Below are 25,000 nucleotides of genomic sequence, written 5' to 3'. Positions count from 1 at the left end.
CACTTAGGTAAAACCGCAGACTGCTTGTTGCAGGAGCTGAGAATGGCATTTTTTTCTGTGTCATGCATATGCATTCATAGGAGGGTTAGGGGAAAGTATAGCCTAGAAATCTAGACGTACCCTAGTGGGTAGGGAAAGTAGGAGTTTTGTGTAAAAAGATGGGAGGAGAAGCGTAAAATGCGCCTAATTAGGTATTCCCCTGTATATACGAAAACTGCCCATGAAAGCGCACGTCTATTTTGCGGTGATATATTTCCTCCTTGTAAAAGCAGGTGTTAATCCAAATGGCAGTTAAAAGCATCAGTAACAGAAGCGTTCAAAGACAATCTTGGTTGTAAATAAAGGTGAAGTTTTATTTTGAACACTTGCTTTGTCTTACTCTTTGGATTTGGACTACAAGAAAAATGTTAGGGTCCAAATAACAGAAAAACCAAGAACCAAACTCAAATTCATGGTAGGGTAACTTAAGTTATTTCATGTAGCATAATTAAACATGTTGAAGGAAAATGTGGATGGGGCAGCACAATGCCATGGTAACGTTAGGCTAAATGTAAAGATAATGGTGCCCTATTCTTCTCGATTAACCTGGCCGATTCAGCCTTGGCTATACTGTATGTGCCAAGTCTGATCTAATTTAGCCATCTTAGCAACTGTCTTAATACCTTGCTATAATAACAGAAGTAGTCCATGCCTATTTGTTTACTGATTTACAGCCTAGTCAACAAAGAAATGCTAGGGTTACTAATCTGAATGTCATGTTTTGCTTAACTGGCCATCATGCCTGGATAGCACCCAGCTCACCTAGATCGGGTGGGGGACAAGATAAATGGCATATGGGATTATGTAGGTATAACTGGCCATTAAAGAAGTGACATCCATCTATTAGGGGGTAAAACGAGTGGGTAGGCCTACTTCAGTTTGTACTACTTCAGTTCAGTTAGTAGTGAGTAGCCTAGGGCCGGCTCTAGGCAGGGGCCAGGGGGGGCTAAGCCCACCCAAGCATTATGTCTTGCCCACCCAAGAAGTCAAGAAGTCAAAGTTTTTTTCTTCTTCCTGTTTTTTTGCAGTGTGCAGTCTCAAACCCAGCTTGGATAGATAAGTTGGTGTTGAGTGTAATGGTAGCTAGCTGGTAGCCTACATACCTACATTTAAAAATGCTCTTTAAAAGGAGCATGATATCACTTTGCAAACCTTTTATATATTTCAATTTAATCTATTCCTTCATCAGTACACTGACTTATAGGGGCAGCCGTGGCCTACTGGTTAGCACTTCGGACTTGTTACCGGAGGGTTGCCAGTTTGAACCCCGACCAGTAGGCACGGCTGAAGTGCCCTTGAGCAAGGCACCTAACCCCTCACTGCTCTCCGAGCGCCACTGTTGTTGCAGGCAGCTCACTGCGCCGGGATTAGTGTACTTCACCTCACTGTGTGTTCACTATGTGCTGAGTGTGTTTCACTAATTCACGGATTGGGATAAATGCAGAGACCAAATTTCCCTTACGGGATCAAAAGAGTATATATACTTATACTTATATACTATATATATACTTGACTCTGTTTATTAAGTGTTTGAGAGCAACAGCTTTTCTCTACAAGACATGCTATTACCTGCAAATAGTCAACCGATCAATTTGCTGACTTGCCTATTACATCTCATAGCCTAAATACTGTATCAGAGATGCACTCAAAGTCACAACTGAACTTGTCAAGCGGTAGGCTACAAAGTGTCTTTTACATGGCAAGGCATGCACAGATTGAGCAATGTTGCAGGACAGGCACATAACCGGTTCTATGTGTTCCGACTGGATGATTAAAGTTATCGATGATAAGATACACAAAAAGTCTAAGGAAACCCTTACACAAAATAAATATACTTGAAATATATTTTCACAATATATTTTGAAATATATGTACATTTTTGAAATTGGCCCCAAAATATATTTTTGACACTTGAAATATATTTCAATATTTGTCTTTTCTGTATGCCCATTTCTTTATATTTTTGTTCTGTATGCCCATACAGGCCCATACACAACAAAAATATATTTTTCACAATATATTTTTGAAATATACATAAATATTCGAAATTGGCTCAAAAAATATTTTTGACACTTTCAATATATATATTCTCTGTATGGGAATCATTTAATTAATAATTCCCATACAGACAAAATATATAGTGAAAGTGTCAAAAATATATTTTTGAGCCAAATTCGAATATTTACATATACCGTTTTTAGCGTTTTGCTTTAAGCAATACATGGGGCAACTTGATAAAGGCAACCACATAACCGGTTCCATGTATTCCAATTGGAAGATTAAAGTTCTCAAGAAACTGATGATAAAAGTTTTCAAGAAACTTGAGGTTGGTGTGTGTGTGAGCAACATGCACATTACTCATCCTGCACTGAATCATCTTCCCGAATCTCAATGTTCGCAACAACTATGGGCAAATTACAAGTCAGCACCAGTCAGAGGCTGCATTCATTGTTTTGTATTGATAGATAGATAGATAGATAGATAGATAGATAGATAGATAGATACTTTATTGATCCCCAAGGGGAAACACGTCACTACAACTACAAAAATACACACTACAAAAAATACGATTTCTAAATACATGTATCAGAAATACTGGCTATCCCTGGCTGTTGGCTGCAGCAACTCAAACTAGGTAGTATTTTTTTTTAAGTATATTTATTTTTTATTTATTTAAAGTATGTTTATTATTTTAAAGTATATTTATTTTTCGCTTTGCTATGTTACCCACCCAAAATTTCTACCAGACCACCCAAATGTAGTAGGCTAAAAACAGCCTAGTGGTTGTTTGATGTTAACAGTAGGCCTAGGCTATATCGGGCCAATCCCAAAGTCCGGACTCACAGACTCACGGACTTTGGTGCGCATTCTCGCAAAATTCATAAGGGCTTAGGGCTGCCCCAATGCGAATTTCAAAGTGTGTGAGGGTTTGAGTACAAGCCCTTCCTGTGAGTCTGCATTGGTGCAGACTTCACCAAAGGGAATTACTCACAGTTTAAAGCGTTGTGACGTTTAAGTGCTGACCCAATCCCATTTATACCTATCTAAGCCCATGTGGTATCACACACTCACTCACTTAGCACCTGAGATCAATTAAGTCTGTGAGTCTTTAGTCCTCAGGGCTCACATTGGGATTGGCCCATCGAGTTCAAACTGTGGTTTAACCCAAATGCAGTGCAATTTCTGTCAATTTCTGGAAAGCATGCTCAGCTCAGCTAGGTTCGCTTGTGCTGTCAAGACACAATGTGAAAGAAAAAAGGTTAGAATGCACTAGAATAATTGAAAAATCTACTCAGCTAAAAAAAAAAAATTCTGGGGGGGGGATCCCCTGACCCCCCACTACTTTGTCCCACCCAGGTTTGAAATGCCTGCAGCGCCCTTGTACTCATCCATTAGATAATTACCGTGTAACAAAGATGTCAAGATATAAATAGTCTTCAGGAGCCCCCACCCCCTCCCATGTGATGAGGCAATAGGACGAGGTGGGTTAGGAGATGGAAACACCCCCACCTACAGATGATACTAATATACAACTCAGCAGCAGCTCAAGACCAACAGGGTGATCCAAATCCCACCAAGGAGATTTCAGATGGTGCATTGACTTTTAACTTGTAACACAATGCAAACACACACACACACATTCATACACACACACACACACACACACATATGCATGCACACATGAGCACACAAACCCACACATTCATACACACACACACACAGACACAGACCCACACACAGCTGGGTACAACTGCCACTGTACTCAACCAGGGCCTGCCAGTCTATTTGGTTCTGCATGATTCTGGGCACATGGAGGCTGGCAGATACTGAAGCCGTTGGGACAGTGGTGCCAATGGACCACTTGGGCATCAACGCTTATGCCAGCTTGCTTCGACAGCCATAGCTACCAACCACTGAGAAGGGCACTGGCTCGCGCTCTCTCTCTCTCACTCTCACTCACACACACACACACACACACACACACACACTACTTCCTTAGAGAGGCCAATCAGTAAACTGAGTCGTACCACTCCGAGCAGGCAAAGGAAGGAAGGAGTGCTGGGAAGACGCACACACACACACACACACACACACACTTTCAGCAGACAAACGAGCCATTCTCCCATGTAATGGCATGCTCTGTAGGGGAGGAGGTCAAAGGGTGGATTGTGGGCATCATGTGACATAGGAAACACAGACACAGACACACACACACACACATAGAGAGAGACAAAGAAGGATGCTAAGCAGGAACTGCAAGCAGAGTGTACTTGTATAGATCAACATGACTCTGGCTCAAAGAGGAACGGAAGAACAGACGAGCTCTGTGGTCTACACTGCATGTATAGACAGACAGACTGACCGTGAAAGAAGTAAAGGACAAAAAGATAGATAGAAAGAAAGAAAGAAAAAGAGAAGGACATAAAAACACAAGAGCGAAAGACAGAAAAAGAAAGAAGACACCCTCTTCTTGCCCTGCTTACTCTCTATTTTATTTCAAACAGTGGCCAAAATGAATACTGTGCACGGAGTCGTTTGGGTGTAGGGTCACCGATCGTCCCAATAAGCCACAAACCCCAGAGAAAGCTGAGAAGGCGGGGGTGGGGGCATACGTGTGAGGGGTGTGTAATTGTGTGTCTGTGTGTGTGTGTGTGTGTGTGTGTATGTGTGTGTGTGTGTGCACGCATGTGTGGAGAACAGGAAAGTGGTGACCTGTGATGCGTGTGTATCTGTCTGCGTGTAAATGGTGACGTGTGTGTGTGTCTGTATGTGTGTGTGTGTGTCTGTGTGTCTCTAAGTGGTGACGTATGTGTGTGTGCGTGTCTGAAATGGCAACAGCCTGTCAGGACGTATCTCCCCTTCACAGGGACAAGGAGTGTGATTGGTCCTCGCCCTTAGCAACCACCAACATTTACGTAACCGTGGCGCCCATGGGGGTCTCCGCGGTGACCTCTGAACTTGGCACACGGCCAAAACAGCAGGAGGGGAGACATCATATTAATCATCGCATCCGCACACACAGACACACACACACACACACACACACAGCCATTGTCTCCAGATCACCCCATATCAACCTCACTCCACAACTATTGCAATCTTTACTAGTTAGCCAAGATTGAGTCACTTACTGTACTTGTAAACCTTCAGCATCTCTCACACACACACACACACACACACACACACACACACACACACACACACACACACACACACTGAGTAAAAGGTCAAGATAAAAAAGAATGTTCCACAGCAAATACAAATTGACACTCCCTTTGACTCCCTCACACACACCTACTCTTCTGAAATTGTATTCATTATTTCTCCCTCCCTCCCTCCCCATCTCCCTCCCTGTACACCTTCATAGGTACATTCCCTCTATTTCTTCTCCCCGCACCTCTTCTCACTCTCCCAATAAACCAGAATCCCTTCCTCTTCTAGCAGGATCCTGTCTTTCTCTATCCTCTATCTTTCTGTCCTTCTTTCCCTCTTTCTCTCATATTCTTTTCCTTCCTTCCTTCTCTCTATGAGCTGTAGGGAGAATAAATCAGGCAGGTGAAGCATATCCCATCTGCTGCTCACCTTCTTAGTGTGTGTGTGTGTGTGTGTGTGTGTGTGTGTGTGTGTGTGTGTGTGTGTGAGTGTGTGTGTGTGAGTGTATGTTTTATATGTGATGCAGAGAAGACATCCATATTTCATGTTGGAAACTGACACAGAGTTTAACAATCACACTTTTCAGGGTGACAACTCAAATGTCACACACACACACACACACACACACACACACACACACACACACACACACCCCTGTGTTCTAATGATGTTCTAGATTAGAATATTCTAGAAAATCTGAAATTCTATCTTCTGTTTCCCGCACATTCACACCTCATTCAGTCTAATCACATCTTTCCAATCATCTCCAATCACCAACGAAGAGATGTCTCCTTGTCGTCACGGCAGCGGCCCTTGCCCGACCGCCCCCAGAACCTCCCGGAATAGCTCGTTAGCGTAGCATCCGTCTCCTCTCCTCTCCTCCCTCACATTCCTCCAGCGCTCGCGTTGTTGTTTGTCGTTGTTGCGCGGCTCGGGTAAGCGTGGGCGCTCCTGCCAGCTTAGAGAATGAGCTGAGGAGGCCATCCACTGCACTCGTTTACCTCGCTGACTCAATCCCTCTTTACCTCCCTCTCTCTATCCTCCTCTTTTTCATTTTTTTTTTACAGTCTGGGTCCTAATATGGGTCTCGATGACTTTATTTCTTATTCTTAGCCCAACTGTTCTCTTTTAGAGGTGTTCTCCATCATTTGGTTCCTCTCCACCCCCAACCCCCCCTCTCTCTTTCTAGTTCACTACACTATATTTCAACCTCTCTCTTTCTAGTTCACTACTCCATTCTATATTTCAACCTCTCTCTTTCTAGTTCACTACTCCATTCTATATTTCAACCTCTCTCTTTCTAGTTCACTACTCCATTCTATATTTCAACCTCTCTCTTTCTAGTTCACTACTCCATTCTATATTTCAACCTCTCTTTCTCTGCTTATGCTCCATCTTTCCTCCAACCTCTCCTCTCTCTCAAGCGCTCCATCTTTCCTCCAACCTCTCCTCTCTCAAGCGCTCCATCTTTCCTCCAACCTCTCTCTCTCTCTCATGCACTCCATCTTTCCTCCAACCTCTCTCTCTCTCTCATGCACTCCATCTTTCCTCCAACCTCTCTCTCTCTCTCTCTCTCTCTCTCTCTCTCTCTCTCTCTCTCTCTCTCTCTCTCTCTCTCTCTCTCTCTCTCTCTCTCTCTCTCTCTCTCTCTCTCTCTCTCTCTCTCTCTCTCTCTCTCTCTCTCTCTCTCTCTCTCTCTCTCTCTCTCTCTCTCATTGAATTGTATCCTCCTAGTGTTTTTCTCTGTCTCTCCTTCACTCTATGTTAAACCCGGTCTTTGCTCTTGCTGTGTCATAAAACTGGGAGAAATGAAATTGAGATCAAACCCTCCGTCCCCCGTACACCATGTTCTCTCCCGACCTCTATTTGTCTCCGCCCTTCTCCACCACTCTGTGTCTTTTCATTTCCTTCACTCTTTCTCTCCCCTCCTCCCTCTCCTCATCCCTCGCTTTCTCCTCCTATTCCTCAGTGATGGCAGATCATCAATAAATCCTACCAGCTTCCGCTGTCAGTACAGTTTGAGTTGCCCTTCTTACGGCTGTCGCAAACACACAAACACAAACACACACACACACACACACACACACACACACCAACACACACAGTCCTCTTCATGACAGCTGCTGTCTAGAATCTAACCACAGTGATTTCATCTTTTGAAACTCCACGGGATCTCTCTATATCTTTACAGATGCAGATACAGTGCACCAACACACACACACACACACACTCTCTCTCTCTCCCTAAATACCCCCCCTCTTTCCATCCTCCTCCTTCGCCTGTAACCCGACCAACTAGATGCAAAACAGCTCCCATGCAAATCAACGGATCTGACACACACACACACACACACACACACAGAGTCTATCTGTTTCTGTCAACTACACACACACACACACACACACACACACAATCCTACAGTCTTAATTAAATGCCTGTCCCTCATGTCTAAAACTCCCCCATGATTCCTTCTGGCATTACTGTGTGCAAGTGTGCGTGTGTGTGAGTGTGTGTGTGTGTATAAGAAAGTGTGCGTGTGTGCAGGTGAGTCTATGTGTATGCTTTGAATCTCCTGAGCAGTAGAATTGGGGTCAGATGCAATTGAGATGCAGAGCGTCTTCAGCACGACAGGTTTCTCTGCTCTACTCTCTCCATCTCTCTCTCGATCTCTCCCTTCTTCCCTTTCTCTTTGTCCTTCACACCTCTCTCTAGCTATCTCCCCCACACTGCTCTCTCTCTCTCTCTCTTTCATAAAGTGCTAATCCTCCACTTCCTCCTCTGCCATGGCCCTGTAATTGAAAAGCAGCCCTAGTCCACCAGCTAGCATGCTAACTGCTCCTCCTGACAACAACACCACTTTCCCAATCACGCCTGGTCCCACACTGCCAATTATCGCTACATTCAATAGCACCTACTAGCCTGCTGCTAACTGTTAATTTCTCATAATGTCTCAGCCCACACCACTGGCCCACACCTGCTCTTACTCAACTAGTGGCCAATCATCACCAGAGGCCACCTGCTAGCAGCACACTCACGCTAACGTACGGTCTTGCTACATCAATATGAGTTATACCGAAATACTGATTCATCCTCGCCTCTCGTGGCATAATTCTATCCTGTTGCACAGAATGGCATGAGGCAAAGGTCATGCAGAGGTTGTAGGTCGTTTCGTTCCCATGGCACTTCAATGGTGTTAACAAGCAGGCTATACCGTGACAGCGCCGCAAGCTAGCTTGGGTTACAGCGACTGCTAAATGTAAAATATGCGCTGCACAATAAATCCTTCATGAGTTGAGAAATGTGATGATACAAGACACTTATCTGCGATAATCCAAGATAGATTTTCTTCGAGTTTTTGAGCATTTATTTTACCAAATGACATGGGAAACATAATTAATTTCATTAATTATTTCATTAATTAATGCTGCACCTCCTGTAGTCGGAGGTAGTTTCTAAGGCTTGTGAATGTGTTTGTGAGAGAGTCAATGTGCATAAATGTGTGTGTGAGAGAGAGAGAGAGAGATAGATAGATAGAGAGAGAAAAGAGTGTCCAACGTTGAGGGTGGACAGTGAGCAACATGTAAAACTCATGAGGACAACATAACTAGTGTCAAGCCTTAGAAACTACCTCCAACTACAGGAGGTGCAGAATAGCACTCTCTGCGGGCATATCTCCAGACCAGAGATTGGCTACTGCTACAAAATCCATCACTAGATGTCTTTGAGTGTGGATAGAAACAAGGAGAACATGATTATGCACCAGTCACACCAGATCCCATTGCACCAGACTACCTTCTGAAGTTTGTCAGCTGCAACTGTGCAGGTGTCTGTGACACTCTCAGGTGCTGCTGTAAAAAGCAAGGAGTCAAGTGTATTTCTGCTTGTTACGGTCATGGTAACTCTTGCCAGAACATCAACCAGCCAGAAGATAACAGGAGTGAGGAAGTGCAGGGGAGTTGAGGGATGAGGTTTGTTAAATTTTAAACTGATTAAGAAAGTTTTGTTTTGTAATTGTTCAATAAAACCACTTGTTATGGATTTTTTATGGACTTGGAGTAATTTTTACTCAAAACTAATGGCTGGGATAGATTCAGCACCCCTAAAAACCCTAGTTAGACATCTCAAAAGCTAATATTGGTCAACAAAATGTTTTCATTATTTTCGCCCAGTCTCTCTGGGCACCCCAAACTTGATGGGCTCTCCAGGTGTTTCCCCGAGGATTTGGCCGTGGATAAATTGGGAGGTGTTACTAGACACCTATAGGAACACATAGTAAAAAAAGCTATTGGTAAGAAATGTTTTTGCAGATTGGCGGAAAAAAAGCCTAACTTTCCCTAACTAAGAGGGAGAGAAACAGTTCCACAGGAAGCATCTCCAGTTTAAGGGAGACCCTTGACCCTGCATCTCCCCCAGCCTCAACTTCACCCTCAAATTTACTCATCTGCTCATTCAGCCATAGCCTACACTACCTTAGGTATCTTTACTATGCACTTAATAGTCATAGTAGTTAATAGTTAATAGTCATCAATAATTCATTAGTATGTTGTGCAGAGTTAATGACATTAGTTTAGTGCTAATTTAGTTATTATACTTGAGGGGTGAGAAGCATGTGGGGCTATATTTGAGGCTACTGTTTTATTAACATGTGATGGTATTGACTTCCTTCCTTAGGATCCTTCATATCTATCTCTGCCTGCTCTGTCATCCATCATTCTGTGTGACCTAAATAGCCTACATAGGCCAGAGATGCATGCGCTCTCCATCTGAGCCAGGGGTTACTCAGAGGGTCTGTTTTTCCAACAAGAGGATGGGGCTTTGAAGTACAGAACTGCGTAAGCTCTCATATCAGGGAAAAATGTGCACTTTTGTGATAAAAGCATGAAAACTCCAGATTTCAGAGATCATGTATACGATAAGGTTGATTTGCAGATGTGGGGGTCAACCACATATATCACCTCTGAAGACTGTGAGAATTAATGGCAAAATTGGCAATGGCCTTGTTGCTGCTTTGACATGGAGTATGTTTTCCAAAAAGAGGAATTTGCTTTGCTTGTTCCTGATTAAGCATTTTCAAACCTATTAAGACAGGCTGAGACTCCAATTGTCATATTCTTATACTACTGAGTTAAAAGAAAGCTGTTTAAATGTGTTATGAATGTATAGCTTGTGTTGTGCTCATGATCATATTGGCTATGACAGCATCGGGAAGATGGGTGACCAAAAGGTCCGAGTTCTAATGGTGCTGCAATTTTTAAAAGAATCACCATGCATCAGATCACAAAGGGATGGCAAAATTCACTGCACACACATAAACACACTCTCCCTCTCTCTCTCCTGCACTATCTCTGTATCTACGCTCCCCATCACACATGCGCGCACACACACACACACACACACACACACGTGCAGCACAAAGACAGACTGCAGAAAAAGGAGATGCCCGAATGGACACGGTTGCATAAGAGAATGGCGATGATGAATCAGAGGCTCTGAGAGCAGGGGCACTGTCCCTTATCACACACACACACACACACACACACACACACACACACACACACACACACACACAGCGGTGGGGGGGGGGGGGGGGGGGATTTGAGCAATGTAACGACCATAACATGCCATTGACTTGTCAACTTTGATGCATACATCAAATCATGAACACAAATGCGTACACACAGGTTAGATCTGCAGCACAGACACACACACATACAATAGCAGTGATGCAAATGGCAAACACACACAAATACACAGACACACCAACAGGGATAAAACATACAAAAACAAGATACACACTCACGATTGCTCACACACAAACACACTCTCTCTAGATCTCTCTGTCTCTCTCCCTCTCTATTATACTGTAATAGTACACCAGGCTAAGGGAAGCCTGTCGTGGTGGGACACAGTATCCAGACCGCGCTGAAGGGCTTTCTCAAGGCATTGTACTCCAGCTGTATCAAACTACAAGCCAAACACACACACACCACACACACACGTGCAAGAAAGAGTGAGAAAGAGACGAGATGCAAGCACAAAGAGGAAAATGAGGCCAGCCATGAAAGAGGTGTCCGTTTCCAAAATGTCCTGCAGTACACACACACACACACACACACACACACACACACACACACACACACACACACACACACACACACACACACACACACACACACACACACACACACACACACACACACACACACACACACACACACACACACACACACACACACACACACACACACACACACACAGCACAACAATGCAATGCCCTAAGCACATCACAGGTTAGTTTAAGATGAAAAATGGAAACAAAAGATATCAAGATAGACAATCGCTCACTCTTTACTCTCTCTCTCTCTCTCACTCTTTACTCTCTCTCTCTCTCACTCTTTACTCTCTCTCTCTCTCTCACTCTTTACTCTCTCTCTCTCTCTCTCGCTCCTTCTTCTCTTGCTCTCTCTCTCTCTTATTCACATACTGTATCCCTCCCTCCTCTCTTGCAAAGTAAAACAAATACAATATGTTCATTTATATGGAAATAAGAATAGCTTGTGATGTCTCCATCGAAAACCCTGCATAATATCAAGTACCAATAATCTGCACAATGTCAGCCTGTGCAAACAACTGCTGCATGTTACAATGCAAAAAACTAGCCGGCAGTACCACAATTACAAAAAACCCAATTGTCCATCTCACTCTGATGCATATCAATGCTGGTGATGGTAAACACAGACAGCACAAAAGACACCATCCACATGCACATACACACACTCCCAGCAAACATTACCTAACATGAGTGCATAAAGAAGAGGCGACTTCGTAGACAAAAAAAGGCACAATTAACTCAACGACCTCACATTATAGCACAGCGAATAGCACAACGTTTGAGGGGACTGCATGCACTTCAGTGCCAGGATGTTAATGGTTCAAAGTTAAAAGCACAAAGTGAGTCATAGGCAGTGTTAAAAGCACTGGGATAATAGCAAAGTTGCTGGAAGGGGGTCAACATTACAGAGTTACTGACACAGCATTAAAGGCACAAATGTGATTGCCAGAATTAATGGCATACTGCTATAAGCACAGAGTTAACAGCAGAGTGATGAAGGTATACAGTCACAGGAAAGTGTCAAATGTGCAGAGTATCAGAGGAAAAACTCAGAGTCACTACCAACAATGACTTAATGGTAGAGTGTTGATAGCACAATGTTAACTGCACAGAGATAATAGAGTAGAATGTTGATGGCACAGTGTTAAAAGCATGATAGAGTTAATTGTACAGTGTTCACTACTCCAAGTTAGTGGTAGAGTGTGTTAATGGCACAGTGTTCAAAAAAAAGTTTTCAGCAGCAGTGGTGACACACAGCGGTGAGGGCTTGTTGGGGCAGAGACGCTCAGACAGGCAGCCCGGGAGTGAGCAAGGGCAGTGAGGACTGCACAGAAGGCCTTTCTTGAGAGCCGGACCCACAGAGGCCAGAGGAACAAAGGCGCTCTGTCTGCAGTCAGCACACAGCTGGGAGATACGGACACTTCAGACGGACACAAAGCCTCACAGGGAGCCTTCTCTCTCTCTCGCACGCTCTCTCTCTAACTCACTCATTCGCTCCCTCTTTTCTCGATCTCTATCCCTCTCATTTTTTCTCTGACTGTCTTTCTCTCTCTCTTTTTTCTCTCATTTATCACCTTTTATCCCTCACTGTTTTTCTCTCCCCTCCCCACTTACTGTTCCCACTCTCTTTCTTTCTCTTAGCCTCTCTTCATTATTCATTCTCTCTCTTCTCTTCAAAATTCAGAAACTTTTACACCCTTCCAGTCTCTGGTGTTTTTCCTGATACACTCCCTCAAGGTTTTTCTTTCTCACTTCTCCACTTTTTTCCCTCTCTCCCCATGTCACTCTTCTCACATCACTTTCTCCTCTGCCTCATCCTGTTAGCTTTCTTGTCGTTCCTCGCTGTCTCAGACATCTTTGACTTTACAACCTCTTGGGTGAGGTGGCTTTGTTAGGGGAGTAGGGCTGGGATAAACGATTATTTTTTAAACGATTAATCTAGCGATTATTTTTTCGATGCATCGATTAATCTAACGATTCATTTTTTCAGTCCGATTCGATTCGATTCGATTATCGATTATCTCCCCATTAATTCACTAATAGCAACTTATACATGTTTATTTACATATCTGAATGAAAAAACATGACTTCTTTAACATTGCAATATATGTTTATTGCTCTTAAGATTCCAAAATAAAAGACTGAAGTGCAAGTAACTACAAGTGCAAAGTAATGCATTCTTAGTCAGAGGTAGCATTCAATAAAGTTCAGTAGGCTATGTCTATTAAAATCATGTCATTTTAAGACGTTCGTGTGGGAATCCTTGCAATTAACATTAACACAGTTAAAAGGCTGCTGATGTGTCTATGCAATTCATAACGTAGTTAGTTCAAATAACAGTTCGTACTTCTCCTTTGGACAAGCACTTTTGAGTCTTGGAAAACACTTTTCCATTTCCATCGGGATTTTGCAAACAGAGTCAATAAAATGAGCCCTACACGAGTAATACAAGCAGCTGCAAGTAAGCATGCTAAACTTGACATCCAAACAGTATTCTAACGTTAGCTTTGAGATAGGGCTACTGCTTGATTGCATACTGTAACTTAACTTCGTTTCGTCTCCTCAATGTACTATGTTGTGATAAGACCTTAGCAGAGCTTTAACTTTAATGCAGCGGTTTTGAACAAATTTGCGCAGCATTGTCACGATGCTAAGCGGATTTAATAGCAATTTAGCCCACTGTGTTCTATGCAGTGCTTCTATGTGGCAACAACAACCCTTCAACAATCGTGAATATTTTGTTAAATGCACATGCAGAGAAGGAGCAGCGGGCTCGTTACGAGAGACAGCGGGCGGGGCGAGGAAAGGCTGTGTGAGTAAAAAGTGCAGCTCAATGAAATTATGTTATGTTATCTTTAATTTAAATAGCAGACCTACAACATAGAACATCAATGTGTGGTTTTGATTTCGTGGTGCCCAGCCACAGATTAGTCAACGTATGGAAAACACAAGGTGTAAAATTTAAAATATTTAGCAGCACACGGTATGCTTGACGAATCGACGCTCATATTTTGCGTCGACGTATTTTTTGCGTCGACGTCATCGATTACGTCGACGCGTTGTCCCAGCCCTATAGGGGAGAAATGGTGTTAATGCTGTGTTTCTGACATCAACTCTACTGGTGTGATTTTTAATCTCTCCCTTTAATCTCTCTTAGTCATATTCTTGCGGTTTAGAGGAATATTTAATGTGTATGTGGATGATGCCTTCATATGCATGTAGGTATCTATGTGCGTGTGTATGTTCATGTACACGTACGTATCAAAGTCAAAGTCAGCTTTATTGTCAATTTCTTCACATGTTCCAGACATACAAAGAGATCGAAATTACGTTTTTATGTATGTGTGTATTTGCATACATGTAGGTATTCATGCACACATGTGAACGCATAGCTACTGCCACTTTGATGGTCATATATCGACTTTAGGGGGGCACAGGAATGCAGAAGACTCCTGAAACCCAATAGATTTCAGTTCTATCCACTTAAACCACTGATAAGATTGTTCTAACCAAGACAGAAACCCAGAGCATAGTGTCCTGCCTCTTTCACTCAAACATGGCGCTTTTCAAGGCTTTCGACTTCTTAGGTAGACCAGCTTGGCCTTATGTGATGGTGCATTCTGTGCATTCTGTGTGTGTGTGGGGGGGGGCGCGCGTGCGTTTGGCTCCCGTTTCAGGAACCATGTGATGTTTTGGATGCCATCTCTGACTATGAAAGGCAACAGCTGCAGCACCATCCTAATGCACACACACAGACACTACACACAGTACACCGACACAGTACACACACACTTTCTATCCAAGCACAAACAGCAGCTTCCTGATTACAAGTGTATTGATTTCCACTGTTTAAGCTAGGCACTAGTACATGCTCATGCATACATACATAACCTAAACTTCTTTACATTTAAATTTCTATATCACTGCCTATGGTGGGCAGAACCCCATCAAAATGTATCAATAGTTTGGCCTTCAACACAGATTTTGTATTTTGTACAGGTTTACTGAACTTTACATGAACTTTAGCCTGTGGTGTGACTGCCCTTCAGAGATTTGTGCCTTGCCTTGTGGTCTATGGACACCACTATGTCTACCACTTCCTGCATTGTATCAAATGCATACATGCCTGGCTTTTGGGTCCTTAAGTAGGTAAGAGTCATGAAAACATCTGACTGGAGTGATTTTTGCAAGGCATATTTGTGACCATTATCAGCTCAATAGCCAGTATTAAAAAAAGATAGAATTTATTAAAATAATGTATGTTCCAGAGCATTATGATTATTCTATTCAGCTCAAAACATAACATTAGTGTCAAGGCCAAACACTCAATAAATTCAACTACTCTCTCTCACTCTCTAGGTTTATGTGACATACTATTCAGGGGAAGCAGTACAATGTATGAAGTACATTTGTATGTTTACTTCTTGTATTTCACTGAGGCATTCACTGTAAGAGTTACAAGCTGAAGATGCACAGACACACAGTAGGCTACAAGCTGTGGAGTAGTGTCTCACCATCCCCCTAGAGCCGGGAAATGTCACCTCAAAACAGTAATTAGGTAGCCTACTGTGTGCACCAGTGGTTTAGGCTATGTGCACTGTTTATGGTATTTGTATGTTTTATTTCTCACCAATGTGACCTCTTTCACAGACGCAGAAAACATGCCAGCATCATTGAATAAAAAAACAGGGCCTTTTCAATGCTGCTGTAAAAAAACAGACCAAGTCCAAATGGGTTACATTGTTGGAAATGAATGTGGCAGACTGCTGTGATGTAGCCTATTGTAATTATAGCTTTTTACAGTAAACTCGGCGGCGGCTGTTGCAAACCGGGGATAGGAGTTTGACTTCGAGGTCGATTTTGCCTTTCCTTCAGATCTGCTCGCGTGGAAAGCCAGTCTCAGCTGACTGACAGCGCGCGCTCACGCAGAAAGTTCGAGGGCGCGCCGCATAGAGCATCCATCCATTCATTCAATTCCTCTGTATCACTCCATTTTTATTTCAACCCCTCTCTATATGACATAGACTGCATTCGTGCAATCTTAAGAAAGGACAATAATGGCTTATTCAATAGCTTAGGTTAATGCAGTGGGGTGTGATCAGCCCGGCATTACAGAGAAATCTGGATCTTGTGCATTGAGGTAGTCTGATATATCAGAATAAATTATGTCGCCAACATGTTGGTATCTTTTTTTTTAAAAAAAACAGCAAAATGCATGGAGGAGCCTTACCATTCATTCAGTTGTCTGTGCTGAAGACAAAATATGTCCTACCCTGATATTGGCTACTTGCCTTTTGCTGACATTTCAAGTTGGTGTCGAATAAAAACAAACCAATATGTTACTCTACACACAACACTGCTCAGATTTCCGAGGACCTGGGGTGATGACTCTTTGTTTGCGTTCGTCCAAACAGTACGATTTTTAAAACGGGCTCAAATTTCACAAAGCGTCCTCACATCGACTTTAACCAGCCAACCTACCCCTCCCCCAGAACTGCAAAAGACATAAAACTTGATTGAAAAAATCGACCCGAGAGCTGGGGGCACTCGCAAGCATAGACACTCTGTAAATATCTCAACGCACGGTAGGCTACTTTATTTTGAGAGGACAGGAATTGCTATTGTAAGGGGATAAAATGGCTCAGACCCTTACTAAGCTGAGGGCGAAATAACATCAACCTTTCACTGAAGTCACATCGTTAAAATGCGATTAAGCTGCATTCCTCCTCGAAGACACTCCTAGCCTCGAACAGCGTATCGGAAATGTAAACGTTAAAAAAGAATTTCACACCAACCCCACAGAATGCCATTTGCGTGTAATAATTAGCCTGCAAGCCCAGCTCTCTACAAACAAGCTAGCCAACGAGGTAACCTAGGCTTTTCGTTGGGAGGATTCCGCTCAGCTTGGCATTTTGGCCAGATACAGATGTGCAACCGCGACCCCCCCCCCCCCTCCCCGGGCTGCTTTTCAAGGCTCAGTCAGTCTAACGAAAGACCTTCAGAAAGACTGGTCAGGCAGATGATGTACGATAATGCTCCTTCAGCGTATCATTGAAATGCTTACAAAATTCATAGGGTGGCAACGGCGCAGAAAAGAGCGATGCATCCATTATTCAAATCACACCTGTCACCCACACCGCACTAGGTAGGCTAACCTTCTCACGTTAACAAAAGCCAAGTATGGCTTACTGGTCGTAGGACTTCTTTATTCATAAATAGCTTATATCCTAATTTGATAAATCTTCCGTGCATAAAATATTGCATTAAATGCACATTATAGACCACTAATGTGTTAGATTATGGTATGTCTTAATTGAATGACTTACCTGAAGCGTAAGAGTAAATTACACTGCTAAATCCTTCCCATTGCTTGGTGTGCTGAGCCTCCGAATTTGATTTCGAGGTTAGAGTATTTTAAATTTCCAGTTCCATTCCACGACGCGCTCTTGACAAGGTTTAAGAGTGCGTGCTTTGACTGCTGGTGAAACCTATTAAAAATGAGGAGCAAGGATCACAACTGAGCACTAGTTCCAAAAGGGACTATCGGCGTTCGAGGAGAGAAGCTACTAAATCGGACAACGCAATACATACACTGTCTGAGTTATCCAACAGACTGCCCTGACCCCGTACACTCTGATTCCACGGGTATTCTCGTATCTTGACAGGGGGACCATGCCCGTGCCGCCTGTAGTTATACCTCTATCTGCTGAGGATGGCACGTACCACTTTCTATTGTTGAAATACCCCACGCAACAGACTTGGCCCGCACAAACTGTATACCTGCACACCATTGGTTCACTCCCTCTGAACACTCCCGTTAATGCCGTACTGACCAATTGGAAGCAGCGAAGAAGGATTTAGGGTTGGCTATTTCTGCACTGGTGTACCAGGCTACTCTGCAGAGAAGTTTAATTCATGAAGTCCATACTCCATATGCAATGTCTCTTTCATATTAGATTAGGCCCAGATGTTTACTTCTCAATTTGTCGGTTTTTTCTAGTGTTATAATAATCTGACATTATAGTGTGTGGAATGCATTTAGTAGTAGGCATAGGCTAGCCTGTTAGCCTATGTTAAAGTGGATATTCACGTTCTTTAAGAACAAACAAACACATATTATTTTTTCACAGGTTGGAGTTTCTGGATAACAGATTACTGGACGTTGGATCTGACACAACAGCCTACAGCCGAAAGTGTGGTGCAATTGTTTTCTTCAGCGCATTTATTCTAGCCCTTGCCCTTATCGTTGGCTTTTAGTCCAAGGACTCCTGCCTTTTTGCAAATTGATAATATTCAATCAAACCAGGGAATGTCTACGAGCATGAGTACGAGCCCTTGGTGTTTTTTCTCCCCCATCCCAGGTCCTGGACGCTTTATAAAACGTATCTATTCTAAATGGCTAGTTATAGTCTTATAGTAAATACATATTTGTAATTAGAAAATATAAATACACATTTGTGTATATTTGTAACAATTCATATCATAGATGTACTATAATTTGGTAGAAGTATTTTGTGCATTTGAATACCATTTTGTAATGTACATTTTAGGACCTCTCAGGGAAGACGTTCACAACATCCAAGATGGCGGCCTCGGTGGGTTCCCTCGTTTCGTACGATGCCAATTCAGACTCTGATAACGAGACAGAATCCATACCAGAGCCAGAAAAAGTAGACCCAGATGCGTTTTCACATCTACAGCCTCTGAAATCCGGGAAAACGACATCTTTGGTTGTTCTTAACTCTGCTCCTGAAGTCGCCGTGAAGGTAAAATCTCTAGCTAGCTAAGTTTGCTAGGCTAGCCACGATTAACTTAGCCAACAAGTAACGTTAACGCCAACGTGACAAAGTGCAGCTTCTAGCTGTTAAAATGTGTATTGATTCCTGAGTAATTTGTATTACAATGTGGTGATTCATTCTTTTTTCTTTTCGGTAATACATCGCCCTCTGACCTTTCTCGTTTTTGTTAATATCTGAAGCAAGTTGCCGTTGAACTGTTCCTCTCGCGGATGTATGAACATGCCAGTATGCCTAACATTAGTAGCCTAAAACGTTGACTTCTGAACAGGTTATGATCTGGAATTATGTTCTTGTTTTGTTAATGTAGGAGGATGTCATGACAGGTACCCATCTCGACCCCTCTCTCAAAGAAGTCAACTATAATCCCTCGTATGAAACGATGTTCGCGCCAGAGGTGAGTTAATGAAACTCTCCTAACCGAGTCATCAAGCAGAGATAGTCTCTTCGTTTATTCATGTTAAGTAATGAAGATGGTACTCATTGCGATTGTATTTACTTCACTTACGAAACAGTCCCGAACTAGTTTCTAGAAATACATTACTTGCAAAGTACACATTGCATACTCAGATTTCAAAGGCATTGGACAGGTCATACCATGCACCTTATACATTACCTTGCCTTGTTATATCGTCTTTCTGATTGATTTTGACAGTTTGGCCCAGTGAATCCATTCAGGACTCAACAAATGGCGGCTCCAAGGAACATGTTGTCGGGGTACGCAGAGCCAGCGCACCTTAATGACTTTATGTTCGAACAGCAGAGGAGGACGTTTTCAACCTATGGTAGTTTATTTCTTATCATATATTATTTCTGTTGTACAGATTGACATCACTTAGGAAGTTAAAGTTTTGTTTGTTTCCTTAAAAATCTTAGTTCTTGTAGATAATAATTTCATTTGCACTGAATGTTCTTATTTGGGGTTAAGTTGTCTGCTCTACCATCTTGATGTATCTCTTCTCATCCATTTGTATTCCCTCTGACAGGCTATGCCCTGGACCCTTCAGTGGATACAAGCCTGGTGTCAGCCAGCAGTTACATAGGTGCAGTGGAAGAGGCCGAAAAAAACAAAGGTATGTGGGGTCTTCTGTAGTTTTCTGTTGCCTCCCACACTCCAGACATGTCCTAGTCGATATCCCTGCCTCCACAGAATGAAGACTGATTAGGTGCAGTATTGAGTTTGCACTGTTTCAAATCATTGACTGCATATTCACTACGGTTCATAACTTCCTGAGTCGCCAAGTGCCTGTAAAAAATGATGAGTATGGTGCTGCATTGAATCCACGGCCTAAGATGTCATGACATCATTCAAAGTTCTTTTAGTACTTGTACTGCTGTGGCGTAGGGAGTCTGTGACCTCATAAGTGCTAATTACGTGACTCTTGACTCTTTAACGCAAGGGCCATTTATGGACTAGGATGGCAATTCTATAGCAGCCAGAGGGGCAGCCGTGGCCTACTGGTTAGGTCTTCGGGCTTGAAAGGGGGAAGGTGGGAGTGGTTGAGCACTGCTCTCCCATGCCCACATCCACGGCTGAAGTGCCCTTGAGCAAGGCACCTAACCCCTCACTGCTCCCCGAGCGCCAGTGTAGCAGTGTAGCAAGGCAGCTCACTGCTCCTGGTTAGTGTGCTTCACCTCACTGTGTGTTCAGTGTGTTTCACTAATTCACAGATGGGATAAATGCAGAGACCACATTCCTTGTATACGCAAGTATACTTGGCCTATAAACCTGATTTACAACATTTTTTACAATTAGAGCTGTTCTGGACAATTGAGAGGATGACTGTGCAGCTGACTGTGTTTGTGCCGTATGATTGGTCCTATGATGTGACGTCTTGTTAGATGTTAGACAAGGGCTGCTCTTCACTGAACTCTATGGGGGATTGCTACTGAAGTGCTATTGATGTCACACTGGCGGAGATATGCAGTAGAGTGAACAGAACTGTTAAGCTTCTGGTGATTTAATCAGCCAATCAAGTTATAAATCAATTATAATTTATAATAATTGACTCGCTCATTCATACATTTAATTTACTTGCAGTCGTGATGGTAGCGTAGTGGCTAAAGACCTGTGCTACCATGCAGTAGCCAGAAAAGTTGTGGGTTCAATTCCCAGCTTCCACCGTTGTGCCCTTGAGCAAGGCACTTAAGCCCGAGTTGCTCCGGAGACAATGTAACAATGCCCTTGTAATATAATTGACATACAAGTATGTAAGTTGCTTTTGAAAAAGCGTCTGCTAAATGAATACATGTAAACGTAATGTACTTGAATATCTCTTTTAATGCATTTGCTGCATAGACATATGCTGGTGTTCAATAGAGTTGGGCTCTGAAGCCTTGGCTGCACAGAGGGGAAGTCAGTACAGGAGACAAATTGCTAACATTTTAAAAGAGAAAAATGAACCCAATTAATTTATCACCGGGAAAATTCCGCCAAACACTTTGATTGATGACCAGGAGAGCGGAGAGTGGCTATGCTAAGGAAACATTTCAGCTGTGGTCAGCAGGCTGCAAATCCTGGCCAGTTTGTTGTGTTTGGGGTGGCACGGCCGTCATTTTTATGGAAGGTTCCGACGCCTGAGCAGGAACTTAAATCACGACTGTACTGCTTTGAAAGTGGAGATGCATAACAAGTCATAGCTGATGAAGCGTGCGTGCGTCTTGTGTGGTTTAGTTTGTCTACAGTTCAGGTTTGGGGCTATATGTTTTAAATTTGTTCTTGTCAAATTTGATATCGTATCTCATTTCTATGAGAAACCCGCAAGTGAAACAGGTATTGATTTTCTTTTTCTTTCTTTTTTTTTTTTGTCAAATGGGTTTTACAGCTGAAAGTTATGTTTGAAAAGTTTTGTGAGTTCATTGTTTGGAGATTTACTGTGTGTGTGTGTGTGTGCGCGTGTGTGTGCAACAGGACAGACGGTGTTTGAGACTGGGCCAAAGAAGTCGGAGAAGCGTAAGAAGATAAAGGGTGGAGAGGCGGCAGACCTGGAAGCGTTCCTGGGGCCATGGGCTAAGTACCAGGATGAGAAGGACGGGGCCAAGCCTTCAGAGGTGAGGCCTGGTCCTCAGGGTTCCCCGTGCATGCTACACACAAACACACACACACACACACACACACACATTGGGGTTCAGTCCACAGATTGTTTTGTTTTTTTGGAAGAAAGGCAAACGGAGGATGCTTTTATGTAAGATTGAAGGGCACAATTATTTCAGTTAGAAATCAGTGTGAGTGAATATATTTCCTGTTTCAGTGACTACATTTCCTGTTCATTTTGCTGTTTTCCTATTCAAACCAATATCATGCGTGTTGTCATGGGAAAACAAGGATATTTATAAGCAACCCCAAACTTTTGAACACTAGTCGTGTACTTAAGTCCCTTGGTCTGTGTTTACTCATTGTATGTTTGTGTGTGCGTATAAAAACAACAGGAGGAGCAGAAGGAGCTGGATGAGATTCTAGCAAAACGGCAGAAGAAAGGAAGGAATGAGGAAGAGGCACCTGGAGAGGAGAAGACTATTCTTCATGGTAAAGCTTTCATTCACTCATTCATTCATTCGCACATTCATTCATTCACTTATACATTCATTCTTTAATTCACACATTCATTCATTAATTTGCATATTCATTCATTCATTCGCACATTCATTCATTCATTCACTCATTCATTCATTAATTCACACATTCATTCATTCATTTGCATATTCATTCATTCATTCACACATTCATTTGCTCATTCAGTTGATCTCTAGTTCCGTTTTAGAACCTCACATCCTCAGTTTTCACTAACTTAAGCAAATTTGTGTAGCTCAAGCAAAGTCTTGTAGCTCACAAGTCATTACAACAACAACTTTCACTCTTCAATTCACTCACTTGCTAGTTTACCAGTTCTGGTAAGGACTAGATTCTCAGTCATATGTACATTGCATTATGTATTTCAAGATGACTGTCTAGGCTTACGATGGAATACGTGTTTTTTATGGCATGCGTCTTTTTTTGGATCAGTCAAATGGCCCATGTCAAAGTAGCGGTGACTGTAGTATAAGCAAGCACCCTTTAAACGTGTGTGTGTGTGTGTGTGTGTGTGTGTGTGTGTGTGTGTTTGTCCACAGTTAAGGAGATGTACGACTACCAGGGTCGCTCGTACCTGCATGCTCCGCAGGATGTGGGCATCAACCTGCGCTCGGCGGACGCACCAGACAAGTGCTACCTGCCCAAGAAACAGCTGCACGTCTGGACCGGACACACAAAGGTAAATTGTGTGTGTGTGTGTGTGTGTGTGTGTGTGTGTGTGTGTGCGTGTGCGTGTGCGTGTGCGTGTGCGTGTGCGTGTGCGTGTGCGTGTGCGTGTGCGTGTGCGTGTGCGTGTGCGTGTGCGTGTGCGTGTGCGTGTGCGCGTGCGCGTGCGCGTGCGCGTGCGCGTGCGCGTGCGCGTGCGCGTGCGCGTGCGCGTGCGCGTGTGTGTGTGCGTGCATGCAGAAGGCCAGTAAAGAGGAGACATTCAGGAGAAAGGTCTTGATTGACTATGATGAAAAGTAAAACGTTTTTGCACCTTTTTGACATTAAACTAAGCAATCCAAACATCTTTGTGCGCCGGTGATCCGTGACGCACTGGATTGTTGTCCGAAGTGTGCTGGAGTTACCATTAATTAAATCTTATTTATTATTATGGCTGTGCAGAAAAGGTTGTGTGTAGGTCTTGCCCAGCATAGCCTATGATTGTCAGACATCTCTTGTGAACTACCTCAAAGTTTGACGAGGACTGAAACTATACACAGCAGTGGACCCTTACGTAAACTTGCATTGTAATAGAATATATACAATCTGTATGCATATCTAATACCCTATTCTTCCCTCCTCTCTCACTCATCTTCTTTTCTCTTCTTTTCATTCCTCCCACTCTCCTCTTGTCTCTCCTCCACCTCTCTCCTTTCTATACTCTTTGCTCTCTCCCTCTCTCCCTGTCTCTCTCTCTCCCTCCCTCCCTCTAGGGGGTCAGTGCGATCCGATTGTTTCCTGCTTCAGCTCATCTCCTGCTCTCTTGTTCCATGGACTGCAAGATCAAGGTATCACTTTCACCTCTCACTAGACCACACACACACACCAACACCACTGTCTATACAATTATACAGCTTTTCATATTGCTGCAGAAAGTTCCACTGACTTGAGTGGACCTTCCCTACATTCGGAGGTCTGACATTTCTTATATCTGACTGCAGCAGAAGTTAATGACTACTGCCAAAGGGTTTTTGTGCTACTGATTCATGTCTTTTATATCATTCCACAAGTAGTCTATTCACTTCCCATAATGGGACTTCAAGTCAGTAAGTAATGTTGTAACAAAGGAAAGATTTGATTTGTTTCTAAGCAGAGACCATGAATCAGTAAAAGACTCATTTAAAAAGACATATGGTGTGAAGTTTGGCAAGTAGCCGTATAACTGGGATAATGTACTGTCTGCCAGTCCAGCTCCAGTTCACTCTGTCTGTGCTTATTTTCCGATAATGACCGGCCGGCGGACAATACGTTAACCCTTACTTAGCCTGGCACCTGGAACTGTATATTGATTTTTTTTAAATAATTTATTTGTTTGGAAGAAAATCTATTCACTTTGGCAACACTGTACACAGAGCGCAGTTTTCTTTTGACATACCCAGGTTTGCTGTGTTGGTTGTGTGGAGATTTGTGATTGGTTGGAGCAATCAGAATGTTCTTGTCTGTTTTGTGTGTTCTATTGTAGTTATGGGAAGTCTACGGCGATCGCAGATGCGTACGAACGTTTATCGGTAAATATGAAATCTCATGGATTCCTGTATTTGTGTGTGTGCGTGCGCGTTGCTGGGTGAGAAATAATACAAATCTGGTGTGTGTGTGTGTGTGTGTGTGTGTGTGTGTGTGTGT

The 25,000-nt window shown here is 43.0% G+C and overlaps 2 protein-coding genes across 3 annotated transcripts in view; one reads left to right on the top strand and one right to left on the bottom strand.

Moving 5' to 3' along the window:
* wasf1 (WASP family member 1) overlaps positions 1 to 17,990 on the bottom strand; it is a 59,241-nt gene extending 41,251 nt beyond the window's left edge. For both annotated transcript variants that reach the window (XM_076271827.1, XM_076271828.1), the window contains exon 1: positions 17,632 to 17,990. The gene's annotated coding sequence lies outside the window, so the exon portion shown is untranslated. The remainder of the gene's footprint in view (positions 1 to 17,631) is intronic.
* An 874-nt stretch (positions 17,991 to 18,864) lies between these two features.
* cdc40 (cell division cycle 40 homolog (S. cerevisiae)) overlaps positions 18,865 to 25,000 on the top strand; it is a 19,358-nt gene continuing 13,222 nt past the window's right edge. The window contains exons 1-9 of the mRNA XM_076272666.1: positions 18,865 to 19,071; positions 19,412 to 19,498; positions 19,757 to 19,886; positions 20,088 to 20,174; positions 22,013 to 22,152; positions 22,531 to 22,627; positions 23,212 to 23,351; positions 24,091 to 24,165; positions 24,840 to 24,885. Coding sequence (XP_076128781.1) covers positions 18,889 to 19,071; positions 19,412 to 19,498; positions 19,757 to 19,886; positions 20,088 to 20,174; positions 22,013 to 22,152; positions 22,531 to 22,627; positions 23,212 to 23,351; positions 24,091 to 24,165; positions 24,840 to 24,885 — 985 coding nt within the window. The 5' untranslated portion in view covers positions 18,865 to 18,888. The remainder of the gene's footprint in view (positions 19,072 to 19,411; positions 19,499 to 19,756; positions 19,887 to 20,087; positions 20,175 to 22,012; positions 22,153 to 22,530; positions 22,628 to 23,211; positions 23,352 to 24,090; positions 24,166 to 24,839; positions 24,886 to 25,000) is intronic.

Source organism: Alosa pseudoharengus, unplaced genomic scaffold (genome assembly GCF_046254945.1).
Source record: "Alosa pseudoharengus isolate Yale_2024_CS ecotype anadromous, Long Island Sound unplaced genomic scaffold, YU_APseudo_1.1 YU_APseudo_1.1_scf_7, whole genome shotgun sequence".
NCBI classification, from domain to species: domain Eukaryota; kingdom Metazoa; phylum Chordata; class Actinopteri; order Clupeiformes; family Clupeidae; genus Alosa; species Alosa pseudoharengus.
Note: the sequence above shows the minus strand (reverse complement) of the source record. Positions and strands in the feature narration are given on the sequence as shown.